The sequence below is a fragment of the Eleginops maclovinus genome, chromosome 22, assembly GCF_036324505.1.
Source record: "Eleginops maclovinus isolate JMC-PN-2008 ecotype Puerto Natales chromosome 22, JC_Emac_rtc_rv5, whole genome shotgun sequence".
Classification (NCBI taxonomy): Eukaryota; Metazoa; Chordata; class Actinopteri; order Perciformes; family Eleginopidae; genus Eleginops; species Eleginops maclovinus.
Window position 1 is genome coordinate 8,197,037 of NC_086370.1, and position 19,164 is coordinate 8,216,200.

At 40.5% G+C, this 19,164-nt stretch overlaps 2 protein-coding genes across 2 annotated transcripts in view; one reads left to right on the plus strand and one right to left on the minus strand.

Moving 5' to 3' along the window:
* cdh23 (cadherin-related 23) overlaps positions 1–19,164 on the minus strand; it is a 148,854-nt gene that overhangs the window by 17,112 nt on the left and 112,578 nt on the right. Inside the window, exons 35-36 of the mRNA XM_063875289.1 lie at positions 17,500–17,628; positions 17,114–17,341 (exon numbers count right to left, since the gene is read on the minus strand). Coding sequence (XP_063731359.1) covers positions 17,114–17,341; positions 17,500–17,628 — 357 coding nt within the window. The remainder of the gene's footprint in view (positions 1–17,113; positions 17,342–17,499; positions 17,629–19,164) is intronic.
* Positions 1,168–16,303, plus strand: vsir (V-set immunoregulatory receptor). The gene is made up of 7 exons (XM_063875291.1): positions 1,168–1,445; positions 6,932–7,348; positions 7,745–7,795; positions 7,887–7,997; positions 8,211–8,238; positions 8,720–8,895; positions 14,260–16,303. Exons 1-7 carry the CDS (start codon positions 1,358–1,360, stop codon positions 14,295–14,297), a joined length of 909 nt encoding a protein of 302 aa, XP_063731361.1. The 5' UTR covers positions 1,168–1,357; the 3' UTR covers positions 14,298–16,303.

The following is a 19,164-nucleotide window of genomic DNA, read 5'->3' on the forward strand; positions in this document are numbered from 1 at the left end:
AACTTGTAGACCATTCATCACTGTAATGTGAAAGATCCTAAAGTGATTTATCATCATATTGGAGAGTAAAGCTCAAGCTAAAAAGGCCAACCATATAAAACCCACATCAGCAAGATTGTCTGTTAATTACTGTGTGTTTTTTTTATAGTGTTCACTGCCATTGTGACTTACAGTATAAGGTATTCTTCTAGAAAATAAACATAGGATTGGTTGTCTTCACTCATTATGCGGATGTTGACACGTGATTTTAGGGTTCATTTAACATGGGGTGATGAGAAAAGACAGTAGGAGTGTTCTTTGTGACGGATAGGGGTAGATGATATCTTTTGAAAAAGAGTAGCAGTGTTCGCTGTTTTTTGGGGAAAATAAGAAAGGCCTAAAATGTAAATGGATAACAGAAGTTCATACTTAAGTCATTTCAAACAATTTAAAGATGTTGATACAAAAGTAAAACCATCATCATGTGCAATACAGGTTTAGTTTTGAATCAGTTCCTGCTCCACCAGTCCGACATCCTAGGTCCCCCACGAGTTATCCTCTCAGTCCAACTGACTGGCCCTCTCAGGCTTTGACAGTTAGAGGTAGAACAGGCACTTGGAATGTCACACCATTATGAATTTGGAATAGGCTGGAAGTGGTGTGTGTGTTTATGAATGTATTACAGAGTGAAAGATGACAAATAATTACAATCAAACACATTCTGGAGAAGCTTTGTCAAGTCTTAGGAAATACCTCTTGTGATTTCATTAAAAAAGTGCAAAGTGTTTGGGCATTTACTACACAGGGGGTCTATTGAAAGATATATGAAGTTATGGGAATTGTAGATCTGTACAGTGAAGCCTACTCTTTTAAACTAAACCTCAGGATATCTCTTTGCTCTATGAAACCATTACGTTAAACATGTCTCTTTGTGTATCCAATTAAAAAAACAACACTACAATCCTTGATTAGTATTTTGTGTAAAGCATTTAACAAATTACAATTTATAAAACCAGGGCTTAGAATGTTTCCGGTGTAATAATTATGTATTTAATTCGATTTCTAAAGTTGATCACTTCTATGCTCATGGGGGTGGGGCATCAGGGAGGGAGGGAGGGAGGGAGAGAGACTGACAGAAGGGGGAGGAGCTGATGACTGGTATCACGTTGCTTTGCGCTTCAAAGTTCACAAGGATAAAGTCAACTTTGAGAAAAGGGGATGTCAACCACTTCTCTGTGTTTACATGTAGAGTAATCAGAGTTTGCCGAGTTTAAGAGGGAGAATACGTTTAACAAAGGTTTCCAGTAAGCCAGTGATAGTTGATAAGTAAAACTCTTTTCTGCTACTTTTCTTCTTTTTTTTAAACACCCAGACAGCCATGGAGAGGGAATTACCCTGTCTGACATCACTTTGGGGAAAGAAGTCTGTTTTTTGGGTTTGCTCGGTTTTGCTCTACTTTGTTGAAGGTAAGTTGTAAATAGATCACTCTGACATGCACCCATCTATTTAGAGCTGTAAAACTGGTTAACCTGACTGAGCGGCATGGCATGTGGGAACTTGTTGACAATTCTACGAACCAGTTAACTGAACTCATTGATGGGGAACAGTAGTATTTGTTTTTAGCACGGAAGGAAACTCAAATTGACACATGGTTAAAAGATAAATTCAGTTATCGTTTAGTACATTTTAATGGGTAAAAGTGCAAGTTACGTTACAGTATAACGGGAATGTACTTCCTATAAAAACTCGATGCGCTTGATGGGAACGTATACGGTGTGAAGTCAGCCATCACGTTTATATCACATGGCTAATATTACCTGTAACTTCAGTTCATTTCAATTGCTCATATTTCTGTTATTCTATTGAAATGCATGTTGTCTCTGTAAACATTTTTGCCGGTTTAAGCTTTTCTTCTGTCGCCGCTGCTGTTGTTGTTTTGAGACGGAACATCTGGTGTGAAGCTGTTTTAAAAGCCCCACCCCATGGGATGTAGTGGAGTGTAACGCAACTCTAAACTCAGTTTTATAACACGTCCGCAAAGGAGTCTTAAATGGTCGGAAATATACACCTACACAACTGAGCCGAGGTACATAACATGACATTCGGAAAGACGCTATGTGAGTCTAGACAATATGCGTTCGGGGGTTTCCAGTAATTTACCCTAAGTCGTTGCTACATTTTTTACAGAAAACCCGCGTTTTCGTGGGAGCTGTAATCAAATCTATTTTGTCAAGGACTTTGGCACTGCTTGAAGTTGAGGCAACTGACACAGGAGGAGAAGTCAGAAGCAGCTGTTGCCTCCGGGCTGCTGCACCTCAAACGCCTCGCAGAGGTTATCAGTTTTCGACTTTAGGATTTGGTCTGTTTAGATAAGCTCTGGAGATAAGTCCGTCAAAGGCAACTAAGGGTGTTTACCGAAATTTAGACTGACCCATCATGGACCAAAATCTAAAGAAAATGTTTGCAGATACTAAGAAACCAATTGAAAACTAATTTGAAGACTGTTGTAATGTTTTAAAGTATAGTGTATTGAGGAATATTTATGAAGGCCTATAAAACTTGAAGGCTCCAATAAAAACGCTATAGTCCAACTTTAGGTCTGCACAGTGCCCTCCCTTTGGCCTGTTGTGTCTTCTTTGTTAGGAGGTTTCCTTCCTTCCAGCCTATGATAAAAACAGCTGTTTGTGCCACTGCTGCCAATAATGGGGTTTTCCTCCACAAAACAGGGCTTGGGATAAACAGGGCAATAATCAGCCCTTCTTCTTGGTCTAGATAAACTCCCCTGGAGGACAATGGTACAGTAAAAAAAATCGTCAATAAAGTCCACAGGATGATAAGACTCACTCTCAGTTTCCACTGCTTCTCCTCATGTTGTGCCAGAGCTTTCATTGATCCCCTGTACTAAATGAATAAATCATTAAAAGGGTGTAGCATCAATATCATCGACAAGAACAGGCCTGGGACAGGACACACAGTCAGTAGGTTTCTATGTGCACAGTTGTGTGGGTATACTGCATGTGCGTAATGGGAAAATAATCGATGAAGGGGAGTTCCCTCTTTCTTCTTTGACCTTGTCAGATCTTTAAAAATGTAAATGTGCGACAAATATTTGTTCATTTTTATGGTGGCTGATGTTTGATAGGCAGTGAGAATGACATAAAAAAATACCCTAACACTAGTGGCCTTCTGGTAACGTTATCCCACACTGGTGATTATCTACACAGCCCAAGGATACAACATTGACAATCACTTACAGAGCCTTGACTCTGCTTATAGTCAAAACAACAAAAACAGCAACCTTTGGTTAGTAGCAATCCAATGTGTGTCTCTAAAAGAAACAGGATAACAACATAATCACAGTATTAAAAAGCAGAAAGGACTCACACAGAGAGTAAGCTGGCAAACTAGTTGATACCAATTAAGTCACTTGTTGAAATGATGTAACGTGTATGTGTTTCATAATTACAAAAAGGCCCATTTACACTTTCAAAACCACATTTCCGCTTCATTGTTGCAACAGTTAAATGAACCTTTATGTTGTAAACATGTTAGGCTGTCATTACTCAACCCTTTAGTTACGTGGCTAAATGTTTGAAGTACATTCTGAGGAACAGGAAGGTTAAAACTATGAGAAACTGAGTGTTCTCATTATTTAAAGAGCACAAACACAAAGGTTTGTAGCAAATTAGCTCCCAAAGTAAAAGAGTCATCTAACGACTGTAATTGAATTTCATGGATCCCTGAGAATAGTGACCGGCATCATTGACCCTTAACCACTTCCTTTTTCACATTAAGGTAGAGCTTGAAGTGCCACATTTGAACATTGCAGAAAAGGTGCCAGAAGCTTTACCTGAAACTCTAACAGTTTCTGTGTGTGTGTGTGTGTGTGTGTGTGTGTGTGTGTGTGTGTGTGTGTGTGTGTGTGTGTGTGTGTGTTTGTGTAGGGGATAATCTGGGATTCTCCTGCTGGTTTCATTAACACCCTGTAATGGGTTAGATAATCATTACCATTACATTAGGTGTGAAAGAGGGTGGTGTTAGAGGTGCATGTGGGGGCAACTTGTCCAAACACAGGTAGAGAAGTGATGCAAGTAAAAGGACAGCAGATTAACAAGTATGTTTTGGTTAGAAGTCTCCACTTCTTCCAAACAGCTGAAAAATACAACCTACTCTTGCATACAAATAAGTGTAAATGGTTAAACATGCATTTTACAAAGAAACAAAGACATGGTTAATTAATTCACTCAGGCTATGCTGCTATGTAAAAGCTGTCAGAGGGAACATATCCTAAACAGGTGGCATTCAAGCTTAAAACAAAGGAGGGCCTGTTTCTTGGCCCTGAGGGACTATCAGCATCCTGAGATCAGAGGAGGAAACTTAGATCCATAATGGAGCCAAAACACAGATGTGTGGTGTACACAAGTGAAAGAAATCCTGTTTGTTCCAGACACGGGCGAAGAAAAGCTGTCAGTTTACACCTGGTAGCAACCACATGAAGACAGTTAAGATAGTGCTGACACTGAGGTAACCCCACCCAAACTGGCATAACATTTGATAAAAAGGAACATGTAAAACTATTTTAATGAGGCATGGTCTTGTCAGTAGACCATACCTGAACTAAATCTGATGGGTAAAATAGTGTTTCCTAGCTGACAACCTAGTATTAACTCTGGGCTAAAGTTAGAATTAAATGCATGTATATATTTTCTAATTTAATTTGTGCATCCATCACTCTGTCTAGAACAAAGGCAAAGTCTATTAAAAAAAACAGCAACAAAAAAACAACTGTATATTCAACACATTTAACTCACAAAGATAGATAGACATTAGTTTTTGTTGGTCTATATGTAGAATACACCAGAGGATATTCTGTGTTTTAGCATATAAACCGGATTCTGAAATCCATCTCCAAGTGTAATTAGGCCTTCTCAAACCATTGAAGAGTTATAAAATAAGAAACAGGGAGTGGGCCGGGCGGGTGTGAAACAGGAGAGCAGAAGGGTTTCCCCTCCCATTGTCTAACCGAGGAGGCCGGAACAGCCATAGGGGCAACAGTTTCACTTTAATCGCCCTCCCTGGTCTTCCTATTGCTTTTCCTTGTTCACAATGGCTATTGCAGCACTTGGTGGCACACACAGGAACATGGCCCTTACTTCTTGCTGTTTGACGAATACACAGGATGCATACTGAATTTGCTGACTTGAAGAGCTAATCAAATGGCAAATGTCATTGTGGTCAGCGACTGTATTTCCTATTCAGAAGAATGAACAACGTATGTGCTTTCTCATTTCTTCTGGCTGACACAAAAGACTGTTCTGTAAAATATACGTTCAAGCTTGTTGCTGTCCAGTCTGTGATGTAACAGCTGTACTGTGGCTTTGATGGCAGATGGAAAACACCTGCAGTGACATCATTACAGATTGAGGTGTGGGAAGAGGTTCAACCTGTCTAAAGTGGTCAGCACATGCAACAGCAGCTGTAGCCCTTCAAATGTAGTCTTGAGTGTTCTGGAGCCAGAGAGATGGAGGAGTGGGGGCAGTGTTCCCTTGGCTGGGAAGACTCAGGAAGGAAGTACACTCCCCAATTCCTGGCACCCACCAGTCACAGTCACACAAGTATTTGGTGCAAAATCTCCTATCCTACATTTTCATGCAGTCCACCCCAAGATATACTTGTGATTCACACACAGCCTTCCTGTCGTTTCTGCATTCTTGGATGCTAAGCCACACTCTGTTAGAATGGTATTGAAGTATTTAAGCAGACACAGAGGGTTGTCCTGTTGCTTTTCATCCTGGACATAAGTTAGTTATTATGTTTGTTGATGCTCTTGTTTATGGTCTGGGTAATGTTGTGGCATTGTGATGTTTCTGCTTTCATGTTTGGAGAGTGCGTTCGGTCACTTTAGCTGAAGAAAAATGTTTGTTTTATTGCGTTGTGTTACTGATATATTCACGCAGTGCAGACATTAAAGAGTTCATCTGTTAGTGCATTCTACTGCAACACTAAGTCAGAACAGGATGTGGTTAAAGGTAGCATTTTAGAGTAAGAGGTTTTGTGCAATGCGTAATGAAACATTTCACAGCTGACTTTTTGGTTTCCTGAATGTACAGAAAAGGTATGAGCAGAGAATCTTAGCAAGTATAGTTTTCTGAAACCCAGAGAGCTATTTCAATGCAATCCTCCTGCAATGATACCACATCTCAACAGTCAGTGTTTGTTGCAGAAATGTTTAGAACAAAACCTCAGTCCAATTTCAAGAATTTCCCTGGTTTAACATAAGGTCTTGTATAAATTGACTTGTGTCTCCTTGTCTGTGAACAAGCAATTTATATCCCCCTGGGGGTCAGTTTATTTACTTTAGCCAGTAGACTATACTATTTTTAACCATGGTATGAATAAACAGAACTGGAACAAACTGTGCTGTCTCAAAATGCACAGGAATCAAGGACGCACATCGTGTGCAGAAATAGGCTATGGAAAATGGTCTGACTTCGGCCTAAATCCACATGGAGATTGGTAGTTTCTTTATTTAATTTTTGCACTGTGGTTATTTGTGTTACGACTCGTACCAGTCAAGAACTTCATCCCACTAAGCTTAAACCAAACCAAAAACCAAATCATTTGAATAGAAATGTGATTTACCAAGCAATTTCCTGTTTTTTCCTTTGAAAATCTAGACGCATGTAATTTTAATAAAGATAGGGGATTTTTCTTCCCTGCGTTGAGCTTTGCAGGCACATCCTGTAATTTCTACTGCATACAAACAGCACGTCCTCCACTAGGATTGGCAGGTCCTAAAACGTTATCATCTTTCTCCTTTTCATTGGTTCAGCTGTTAGTGGTGGTACACAGCCAGGGAGGTCTGTTTGAAAGGTCTAACCCAGGGAGTAAAAGTTGATAAAACAGTCTTATGATTTACCTACATCCTTAAATACACATATTTTTTCTCTAGGTAAAGGCGAGACGTCCCATGCCCACTCCACTCTCAGTGTTTCAGCGACCCACCTGAACTACATCTGTCCTGAGGGCGCTACCGTGCAAATGGTGTGTGCCCAGAAAGGAACCGCCTTGCACGACACTGATGTCTTGAAGCATGCCTGGCTCTACACGCCCCACAGGGAGCAGCAGTGTACGGGACGGACAGGCCCGCGCCATATTGTCGTGGGCGGTCATTACCATGGCAACCACAGCTTGCCACCAGGGCTTAAATTTGGATCAACAGAGCACAACTTCTGGGTGCTTCTGCAGAATGTGACCCACGCCGACCAAGGTCGTTACTGCTGTATGGTAGTGGACATACAGAAGGGCCATAAACACACCAACGTCGTGCAGAGACCCCACAGCCATATTACCCTCCAAGTTACACCACGTAAGGTCATCAAATGTATGGGTGTGAATGTAGGGCTGGGAAATATATCACAAGTATATCAATATAGTGATATTAGACTTGTGTTGGTATGGATATCGTAAGTGGTTTTCATAACTTTACCATCCTCTTCCAAATGTTCTTTTAATTTGCTTTACCCTGTCAGTCATTAAATCCACTTTACTGATGATTATTTATCTAAATTCTCATCTTGATATTGAGGGATTCATCCCCAAAAATGGTGATATATGATTTCCTTCATAATGCCCAGCCCTATGTGTATGTGTAGTGGGTTATCATATATTGTAAACTGCCGATGTTGCAATTAACAAACCCAGACCAATGCTACAATGTGATTTACTACACGTGAGAAATAATGTCTTTGTTTTCTCTTTCCAGGGAGCAGTGGATCTCTAAACTGCACTATCCAGGATCCCTTGCAAACTGAAGGTATGTCCCGTTATTCCAGCCTTCATAGCAAATATATGCCTGTCTGGTTATACTGTTTGTTAACACACAGCCTCTCTGCTGCTTCCGTTAGGCTTCGCGCCAATAGCCGGGGTCGTAGCAGCTTTAATCTTGACTCTGCTTTTCCTGCCTCTGATTATGGTGCTTGTGTACAAACAGAGGCAGAGCAGCCATTCGAGCAGACGTACGTATTACACACAAACACACACTCATTTCCATATACATTTTTCTCACTGGGCTCATCAAAGTGTTTTGTCCGACACACAGTTCCTGTTCGTGAGTTGGATTAACTGTACAGTAGTTCACACAGTAGGAAGCCCATTCACACTCTATCTGTAGTGTTCCGCTCCGTTTCAATTCACTCACAATGGCCCATTTCCCGTTTCCTCTTTCACAGGTGCACAGGAGCTGGTGAGGATGGACAGGTACGTTTTCCCACAGTCTAGTCTCTAGGTTCAAAACACAGCTGCTCTTCGGAATAACACCACTACATGGAGTACATGGATATTCCATTCAAAACAATAGGAAGATTAGACAAAAAATACGCATCATTATCATGAGCCTTTGTTTGGTAAAGATCTACAAACAGCTTTACAAAATCATTACTAGATTATTTTTGAGACATACGATACTTACACTACTACAAAAAGGCCTTCTGCCCAGAACATTGGCAACCTTTTATTGGCTGAACACAGTATGTTATTTTATGTAACACTGGATGTTATTTAGCGGAAAATCTGATGCTTATTTTACAGCAGAGAGGGGGACAGTTTAATGACTCACAACAGGAAGAATTAGAGGTCTTGAGCAACAGATGAGTGTTGAAACAGTTTGTTAGGTCATTCTGGCAGTGCCTTACTTATCGTTATGCTTCCCTTTTGTGATGTTTTCTCTGTGTGCTTTCAGTGAGGCTCTTGGCCATGAGAACCCTGTGTTTCTTGGAGGGTCTCCGCAGATTAAGACCCGTACCGTTTCTCAAATCATGACCAGGCAATCCTCAGAGACCGGACGCCATCTGTTGTCTGAGCCGGGAACCCCCCTATCTCCTCCCGCACATGGGGATGTATTCTTCCCAATAGAAGGTATGACACACACCCAAATCTATACAACCTGACAAAGCAAAAGCAACTTGTACTTAAGGGAACACGAATTGATGAAAGCTTATCAAATTTCATGGACACTAAGGCTGCGGTAGAATAGTGGAAACAGTTTTTCATACAGTAGTTGCTCCAGTGTTCCCCATATCAGGCGATAAAGCGCTGAAGCACCTCTCCTAAGCATTTAGAGAATTCGACTAGTGCTCATCATGGCTGCCACTGAAACACTTCCAGCACATTCCACTAGTTAGAAACTTTCAGATGCAAGAAAGACTTTTTGACTGCCGCCTAAATTACTCAGCTCAGCATCTCTAACCTATTATGTTCAGCTTTTGCCAAAATCTCACTATGAATAGCACCATAACACAATAAAAATGTGAGTATGGGATAACTCGCTTTCAGGGGACTTTTTTAAAACTTTTCTAAGGGAGTGGGTATCAGTTAATCTGTGAGCGTGTGCTGTGTTTAATTGTATGTCACAACTTATTAATTTTCCTCTGAATGCATTCACTTGACTTCCTTCACATTCTTGTTTGATAATGCAATGACAAAAGTACTTGACTAGATGCACGTAACAGTATTGCAAAAGGAGTTCTGGAAATACCAATTTCCAAATGCACATCTGGTATGTTAAAAAACTGATGCAATCAAAGGAGAACCATGCCTTTGCGCTTCTGCTGAAACATCCTGCGTGTGCTAGAGTGTTTGCGGACAGGATGCGCACATTCTTGTGCAAAAGTGCATCCTCACACAAAAAAAACAGCTGTGTTGAGTCTTATATGACTAAAAAATATTTGGTGTAGGAATTTAATTACGCTCCCCCACACGACTGAAACCTTTTTATGCTGTCATCCTCTGAATTCTTCTCTTGCCTCACTCGCAAGTCATTCTCCACCCATCAGCACTCTCATTTAACACTAATGGCCCCTTCAGCCGTTCGCTCAGACTCGACTTGAAATAATACTGAAACATTAGTTACGGTGAAGGGGTTCAATTCTGAGTGTTTTTCTACCGATTCCCGGGGCACCTGTGCAGACATTCCAGGCATACTGAGCTGGATTGCCCTTCTTCCTGGCAGCAGTGTCTATGATTGTACAGAGGACAGAAAAAAACCAGACTGAAAAATCGTCCTTATACCATTGCATATGCTATTCCTGTGGCCTTAAACATTGGCTACTGATAGAATATTCTTTGTTTCATCTGTAGCTGCAGCTATGTGTCTTTTTTAAAACTTTTTCTGGGACCACAGACATCTTTTTAAGGCAGATGGACTTTTTCTGAACAAGTCAGGAGTAACATTGTTTATTTCTAACATATTCAAGTGCCTTCATCGTCAATATGCTCCCTATGCCAAGGTCAAGCAACAAAAGGAATCAAAACATGAGAAAGACACAACACAGTGCATAAAAAACCTTGAAGATCTATCACTGCACCTGCCTGAGGAGAGTCGTGATTATAGGAGACCTATGAGACAAAAGGAGGGGTCTCCACTGCCACCCATCCTCCTTATCAACGCCTTTGAGGATACTCTCCCTTCAACACCCAAACCGCCATCCAGCTTTCTGAGCCCAGACTACTCCAACCAGCAGCTCAGTGACCGCCTACAATCCTGCCTGAATATGGTTCACGAGATTCGCAAGCAGACCCCCATCCCTCAACTACAATCACCGAAGCAGACACGTGCACCAGCTCCCCCGTATTCATCACCATGCCTACCACAATCATCCAAAACAAAACGTGCACCACTTCCCCCCCTTCATCCGCTGTCTTCGGAGCCTGATAAGGATGTGTGTGTAGAAAAGGCAACAAGCTCTAACTGATATGTGCTGGGTCCAGGCTCAAGGGCGTATGGCACTCTCAAATCTTTCCAGAACATGCCGGGACCCTGCCTGCCAATAGCTTTGCCGATATCTGTGTTGATAGGGTATAGATTACCAACGGTGAATCAGCTTAGAAACAGAAAGCGCTCAACAGTTAGTGTGAATTTATCAAATTTAGCTGCGATTCCATGACAGTCACAGCTTGTCACACAAAATCAGACTGATAGTGTATTCAACAAGCTTAAACTAGCTTTATTAAATGTCAGGTTGTTAGCAGGAAAGACATTTGTAATCAATGATTTTATCACCAAGCACAATCTGGAATTCACGTTTTTAACTGAAACTTGGATAGACCAAGCACAACTGTTCTTATCGAATCAACCCCTCCCAACTTTAGTTTTATGAGTCAGGCTAGAATGCATAAGAAAGGGGGTGGAGTTGCTATTCTGTTTAATGATTCCCTTCAATGCAAGCAGACATCTTATCAAACCTTCCCATCTTTTGAATATGTGGCCCTTCAGCTGAAATGCTCCTCTTGAGCTATGTTCCTAAACATCTATAGACCCCCCAAATACTGTGCACGCTTTTTTGATGACTTTGCTGAACTGCTGTCTATAATGTTTTTTGACTTTGACCGTCTAGTCATTGTTGGTGATTTTAACATCCATATTGACAAGCCCGAGGACAGAGGGGCTAAAGAACTGTTCTGTGTTCTTGATAACTACGGACTGACTCAGCATGTAACGGTTCCCATGCACAACAAGGGGCACACTCTAGACTTAATCATCTCAAAGGGTCTGAACATCTCTGAGGTTGTGGTGACTGATGTTGCACTCTCTGATCATTCCTGTGTTTTTCTTTGAGAGCTCCAAAAATGTTCAAAAAGAAATTACCACAAAAAGGTACTTCTCCGAAAACACAAGGGAAATGTTTGTTCAGAATTTCTCTCCCACACTAGCCCTTGCTAACATCTCAGTAAATGAGTTTGTCGTTCTTTTTCATTCAAAAGTTAAAAATGTCATAGATGCCACTGCTCCCACTAAGGTAAAGAAGGTATGTGGCAAGAAAATATCTCCATGGAGAAAGGCCATGAGCGTGAGAACAGAAAAAAGAACTAGAAAAGCTGAAGGCAGGTGGAGAAAAACAAATCTCCAGGTTCATTTTGAAATCTATGAAGGCTTCTATACTAATTTAGAATTAAAAAAGGCATGACAGTCTTTCTTCTATTACATCATTACCAAAAACACAAACAACTCATGTGCCTTGTTTGCTACCGTTGAGAGACTAACAAAGCCTCCCGTGTCAGTAGCCTCTGAATTTCAATCCACCAGGGCCTGCAATGAATTTGCCTTCTTCTTCACTGTCAAAATTCAGAAAATCTGACAGGCAGTCGGTGTTGCTGTATCAGGTACAGCAAATGTGTTGCCCTTGTGTCCACTTAAAATCAATTCAAACACCAAGATACAATTCCATCAAATTAATGATAAAGACCTAGAGGACATCATTCAGCATCGGAAGTCCTCCTCCTGCTGCCTTGATATTATAACTACCTTTTCAAAAATGTTTTTCATAGCATGTCCTCAGATTTACTTCACATAGTAAACAGGTCTCTTCCCTCAGGTGTATTTCCACAGGCCCTGAAAACTGCAGTAATTAAACCGCTCTTAAAAAAGAATAATCTGGACGCTTCAATAATTAGTAATTACAGACCCATATCAAACCTCCCATTTGTAGGTAAAATCATTGAAAAAGTAGTTTTTAAACAACTGAGTCATTTCTTGGATGCAAACAACTGTTTTGATGTGTTCCAGTCAGACTTTCGACCGCACCGCACCACAGCACTGATACTGCTCTTGTTAAGGTCTTCAATGACATCCACAGTGGCAAAATCTCAGTGTCAGTATTATTAGATCTCAGCGCTGCATTTGAAACTGTTGACCACAACACATTACTAGACCGACTAGAAAGCTGGTTGGGACTTTCGGCAACAGCTCTAAATTGGTTTGGATCCTACTTAAAGGAGAGGAAACACTGTTTCTATAGGCAGCTACACATCAGAGTTGACAAATATGACTCAGATAATGAAAAGCAACAAAACAAGTTACCATAGCTATGCAGATGATACACAAATTTACATTACAATTTCACTAGGAGACTATGCTCCAATTCAAACACTGAGTAAGTGCATTGAACAAATCAACGACTGGATGAGTCACAACTTTCTCCAATTAAACAAAGACAAAACAGAGGTAATTGTTTTTGGAGCGAAAGAGGAACAACAAAAAGTCAGCGCTGAGCTTCAGTCAGCAATGTTCAAAACAACAGCAAACGCCAGAAACCTAGGTGTAGTCATGAACTCTGACCTGAATTTCAACAGTCACATTAAAACAATCACTAAGTCCGCCTACTATCACCTGACGAACATATCTAAGATTAAAGGACTAATGTCACAGCAGGATCTAGAAAAACTTGTCCATGCTTTTATCTTCAGTAGACTGGACTTCTGTAGCAGTGTCTTTACAAGTCTCACTAAGAAATCCATTAGAAAGCTGCAGCTGATTCAGAACGCTGCGGCTCGTGGATCACATCACTCCAGTTCTGAAGTCTTTACACTGGCTTCCTGTCTGTCAGAGAGTTGATTTCAAAGTTCTGCTGCTAGTTTATAAAGCATTGAATGGTTTAGGCCCTAAATATATTTGTGATCTCCTGCTACATTATGAACCATCCAGAACTCTCAGGCCTTCTGGAACCGGTCAACTTTCTTTCCCCAGAATTAAACTAAAACTAGTTTAATCTAAAACTAAAACTAGTTTAATTCTAAACAAGGAGAAGCAGCGTTCAGTTATTAGGCTCCAAATCTCTGGAACAAACTCCCAGAACCCTGCAGGGGCGCTGCTACTCTTACTACTTTTAAATCCAGGCTGAAAACATTTATTTTTGCCGCTGCTTTTAATTGAACTGTTCTTATCTGACATTGCACTGTGACTTTTATTCATGTATTTTATACCTGTTCATCAAACACCCAACCAAACCCCTGATATCTTTTATTTTTGCAGTGTAAGCTCATTTCCTTTATCGGTCTTTGAAATGATTCAGAATACACAGCGTTGTTTCTTGTCTATGGTTCTGTGTAACATGGATAAAATTCACATTTCAGCTGCCTTGTTCATCTTTTTGGCTTGCTGACCTTTAGTTTTGAGGAATTTAACTTGCAGCAGTTCCCTCTTATCGTCAATATTTCGCAACACAAACTAAAGCTACTTTGTTCTGCTTTTCAATGAGTTCCCAGAAAAAAACATCTTATTCTGAGGAACCTATTGGTCTGGCTGTTTATTTGTACTTGTTTTTTGACAAGATTTGTCCCCATTTTGGGCAGGAAGTGCGGTATTTAAGGTGTTAACTCCCACATATCTACATTTTCCAAAGATCAGAACAAAGACATGAAACGTGCATTTCTGTGGGTTGATGCATGTAGATAACCCACTGCCTTCTCTATGCTCTCTCTGACATGCACTGTTTTCTATTACAGACACCATCTTTGAAACCCAAGACTTCATGCAGGTTTAAAGGAAGCTGGAACCTGCTGACCTGGAAACAGTCCTGCTACTCTCTTCCTCTTCTTTCTGCCTCCGGAATAAGCTGTCTCGCAATAACCTCTGCTGGGATCGTCTTCTGTACATTGTCTGGACCGCAGGAGGGAACAGACTGGGGTTTTTATTTAAAAACTATTTCCACCTGCAACAACAGCTGGAGGCCAAAAGCAAACTTCTGCTGGCGTGCAGTTGAGATTTTGTTTTGTGTGTGATGTTCCTTCTACACTCTAACAATGACTCGTGGACCAACAGGGGCCCGCTGCTTGAGAGAAATCCAGAGGGGATGGGGGTCCACCATGTAAAGGGTGGCATGTCAAAAGGGATACAACTTGTTCTGTGGATTCAAAGAGCACCTAGTTTAAACAGAAGATGATATTTGATTGTTTGTATTGTTTATTTAGGCTGGTGTGCACCCTGTGATTCAATGTGTTGCAGACCAAATCTGCTCTGCTCTGGTGAGGTTTGTCTGTGGTGCAGATGCAAAGACAACCAACTACATGATATGTGATAGAGGGTATATGAAAATAATTGAAATGACTAAATTGACATAATCCATTTGCTGATGGATGAAACTGTCAAATAAACAATCTACTAATATGAGATGTAGAAGGATTTGGTAACCATTTTATCAACTGTAATGTATGTCAGCAGCAGGGATGATAAGTAATACTTCAGAAAATAAAAAGGGGTTTAAACCGATGTTTGTGCAGGAGTCCAAGATAAGGACGATGAATACATATTATTTATCACTAGCTTTCAGATACTGGAGTGAACTTGGTTTTAACCAATGCCAATAAATAATGACAATCACTTCAACTCTTCAGGGTCTTAATAAGTCATTAGGAACAAAGAAAGGACTGAAATAAGACAACAATTCATATTTCTTTGTCTAGTAAGCTACCAAAGGCTCTCTATGATCCCTGTGTTAATAACAAAGTGCTTCAGTAGCTTCATACCAAAGAAGGCTACAAAGTGTATACAAGTTGTGGGTGTTTTTAAAGCATTGTTCTTCCTCTGTATCATTTCCACAAGGCCCCAGCTTATTTTCTCTTCCCTCTTTGCTACCTCAGCTACGGTCGGCTCTGCTGCTCTAAATATGCTCCTTCTTTCCTACTCAGAAACGCAGCACTTCACAGTGGCTTTAAATATTCAAAAAGTATTTTTGCTAATAATTGTTCATAAATCTCCGTCGTACTCTAAAGTTAAGAGATCATGAATGCCGATTATTTTTGTCCTGAATGTAACAGATTTCTATTTTTTAATCCTTTGTATCGTTGTATCATTTGGTTTAATTGACAACATGTGTAAATAAGTGTTCATTCCTATGAGTGAGCGTGCAATGTGATGTTACTGAGTAAATACTATTAGCGAATTTGACTTAATGGCTTCAAAATTGTTAACCATATCATATTGGATGTAGATTGAGAGAGAACAAGAAGTGATTGTAAATGATTGTAATGTTAATGCCTATTACGTAGGCTGTGTGTGATTGTGAGTAACCACTGGTGGTTATTTCATATTGAGGTTGAACGTGTACAGCAGGTGCTCACTGGAAATCATCACAAAATGATGTGTAGCAGGTAGATAGGACAGGGTATTTTACTTTTTTAAAATTTGATAAAATGTGTGTATTTGTGTGTGTGTGTGTGTGTGTGTGTGTGTGTGTGTGTGTGTGTGTGTGTGTGTGTGTGTGTGTGTGTGTGTGTGTGTGTGTGTGTGTGTGTGTGTGTGTGTGTGCATATGTGTAACCTTGGGTTTCAAGAATAGGTTTGTGGTTTGTTGGTCTGTGTGTGCATACTTGCATGTAATTGTGCATCTGAATGTTTGGAAGTATGTTATGTACTGTACAAAGCTTGCATTAGACACAGACCTGGAGCAGTGCTGCAAAAGCCTTTTTGTTTCACAGTTTATTTTTATTTTTTGTTTATTGAGTTTGAATAGCGTTGGTTGTAGCTTGTATAATAAAGTGGAGCTCTTGAAGCCATGTGTCTCGTCTTTGAAATCATCGTTCCTTTCAGCTGGCAGGTCTCCAAAACTATCACCACACAAGGCTGTGCTGCACTTGCTGCCTAGGGAACCATTACAGACGGAACAAGGTTGTTCTGCTTGTGCGCCTCTAAAATGGTGTACACTAGAGGGAGACTGGCATTGAGGGAAGAAAATGATAAAACAATCTTGGTATCTTGCTTTATCAATGAGACTTAGAGCTGGATGGGAGGTGGGGTGGGGGGTGCCGGTTGCTGGATATTTCCTCTCCATTGCCTTTGTTACAGTTGTTTTTACATCTTACATTAACCAGAGCTGAATTATTATAGGTTGGTTCCGCACATATCTCACACTGACCTATGCAAGATTATACAGGCCACATTCAGTGCAACATAAACCCTTTTCTAAAAGCCTTTAAAATGTGAAAGACAACCGGAAAAGCAACAGGGAAATATCACTTGGGGCTTTCCTGTTTACAAACCAAGGTGTTTCCTGTACCCTGACAGCTGATCGGCTACTACAGAAGATCAACAAACCATTGCATTTAGTTTGCTGGGCATGTCTTAGTTTGTTTGATTTCTAATTTATACTGTATCTTGATTTAAGGCGGGGAACAGATGTACAGCCTTCTAAGAAAAGGTACAGATAGTACAACAACTGTCGAAAGATGGGCTCTTTTAGAAGTTGTGATGCTGAATCCCCCAAATGACCCATTTTTGCCAATATGAAGTCATCCCTCTGTAGAGGTTTCTGCATTTTACTTTGTTAAAAAGGCTGTTTTGTTAGCTGTTGCCTTTATCTTACCGACAGAGGTGGCGTGCCGTCATCTTCCACAGTGACAGTAAGTCGGTACTCTTGCTGGCGCTCTCGGTCGGGAGGGGACGGCCGTGTCACCATCTCTCCAGTGACGCGGTCCATGCGGAAGGTCAGGTCCTGGTTTCCAGCAGTGATGTAATAAAACAGCATGGCATTGGGGCCGATGTCTTGGTCAGTAGCTATAACACGCAGGACTGATGTACCTCCTCCAACGTTCTATAATACACATAATACGAAGAAGGCCTTTCATTGATTAGAATGATGAACACAAACAGTGTGAATAATTTGTTCAAATCCTCAAAACAGTAGAAACCTGTTAATCATGTGTGGGTAAAATACAGAATAAAATGCGCCATGTGTTGATGCATCCCTACCTCACTGATGCTGACGTTGTAACCCCTCAGGCTTTCTATAACAGGTGCGTTGTCATTGATGTCCAGGATGTTGATGGTAAGGGAGTGGTCAGAGTGTCTGGGAGGTGAACCACCGTCAATGGCACGGACCTGTAGAAACATACACATGCACTGGTTTATACTATTAAATAAGTCTGACATGCACCTTGGCTCATAAAAACACATAGGTGCCTTCCTTCAAGTTTGACTGTTTTAACATTAATAATATTTTGATATGATCATATTAGTTTTACACTTTCCAAAACTGAAATGACTATGATGTTTTTTAGATGAAACAAATGTGAAAAAGTATCAGGTTATTTTGAGCTGATGTTGGACAGTAACTCAAGGTTATGGTTTAAAGGTCCCCTATTACGCAAAATGCACTTTTTGCTGTCTTTTATACATAAATATGTGTCCCCGGTTGTAAGGAGACTCACAAAGTGTCAAAAACACAACCCTCTCTCTTTTCCTCCTTGCCCACATCTCTAAAAACGGGGGTACAAACGAGCTGATCCATATTTGCTTGGGTTATGACGTCATATCGGAAATGTGGGCTGGCGTTACATTGAACTCCTGGCAATGTCTCACCCACATGACACGTCCCAACCTATCGTCCGCAATATACAGTGGGCGAGCTGAATCCCCTCCCCAGCTGAGTGTCTGTGTGTTCAGCAGGATGTCTGCAAGAGGGACTTAGAGTTGTTGTATATATAATATATATAATGTCACTGTTCTAGTGGTAAACACTGAGAAGCGTTTCAGAAATAATGCTTGATGTGGTTTGGAACATAATATGGGGTTAAATCCCGGCAGCATTTAGCTGAGTTTCTCTTTCACAGAGAGAGTTGCATGATGCTTCAAAGTGGCGCGGCCAGCTTCAGGTCAGCGCTGAAATAGAAGGGTATGAGTAGGTTTGCCAAATTCTGAGAATTTTTAAAGATGGAAACTTTCCATGGGAATTAACTGGAATTTAAAGGAATAAACTGGGAATTTTCTAAATTGAAGGTTGGCTCTTCATAGGAAACTGAAATATAGTTGGGGAAAGTTTATTTTAGCATAATCTTGACTAAAACAAACAGATTCCATTTAAGTATATCCATGCCATTCCTCTATCACATGCACATAGCACACTGCTTACTGCATGGCTATTGAGACCACACCCCCTACAGGCTCTGTGCATTCCTCCATCACATGCATATATGATTTCTAGAAGACTCGACCACACTTTTGAGCCCAAAGCACAAGACTATTTGAACCTGTGGACTACACAAAGTGAAGTAAGGTTTGATGATATTATGGGGTAATATATTTATTTTATGTTTAAATTGCAAATATCACATACAAATGTATTCATCTAGTAGATAGCTAGCTGATAACTTAAATGCTAAATAAGCCATAGCTAGCATCACTTCATTTACCATCTAGGAGGCACTCTTATAAAGATGCTAGCTACCTCAAATGTGATGCTGTTTTTATCTGCCTCCTGCAAGATGTTTTGAAGATCATTCCAGTTGTTTAACTAGCCTTACTATTTATATATCTGTTCATGTCATTGCATCAATTCCCAATTAGTTCCCATAACTTCCAATTAATTCCTATACATCCCATTATTCCCATGGAAAGTTTCCAATATGGAATATTTCC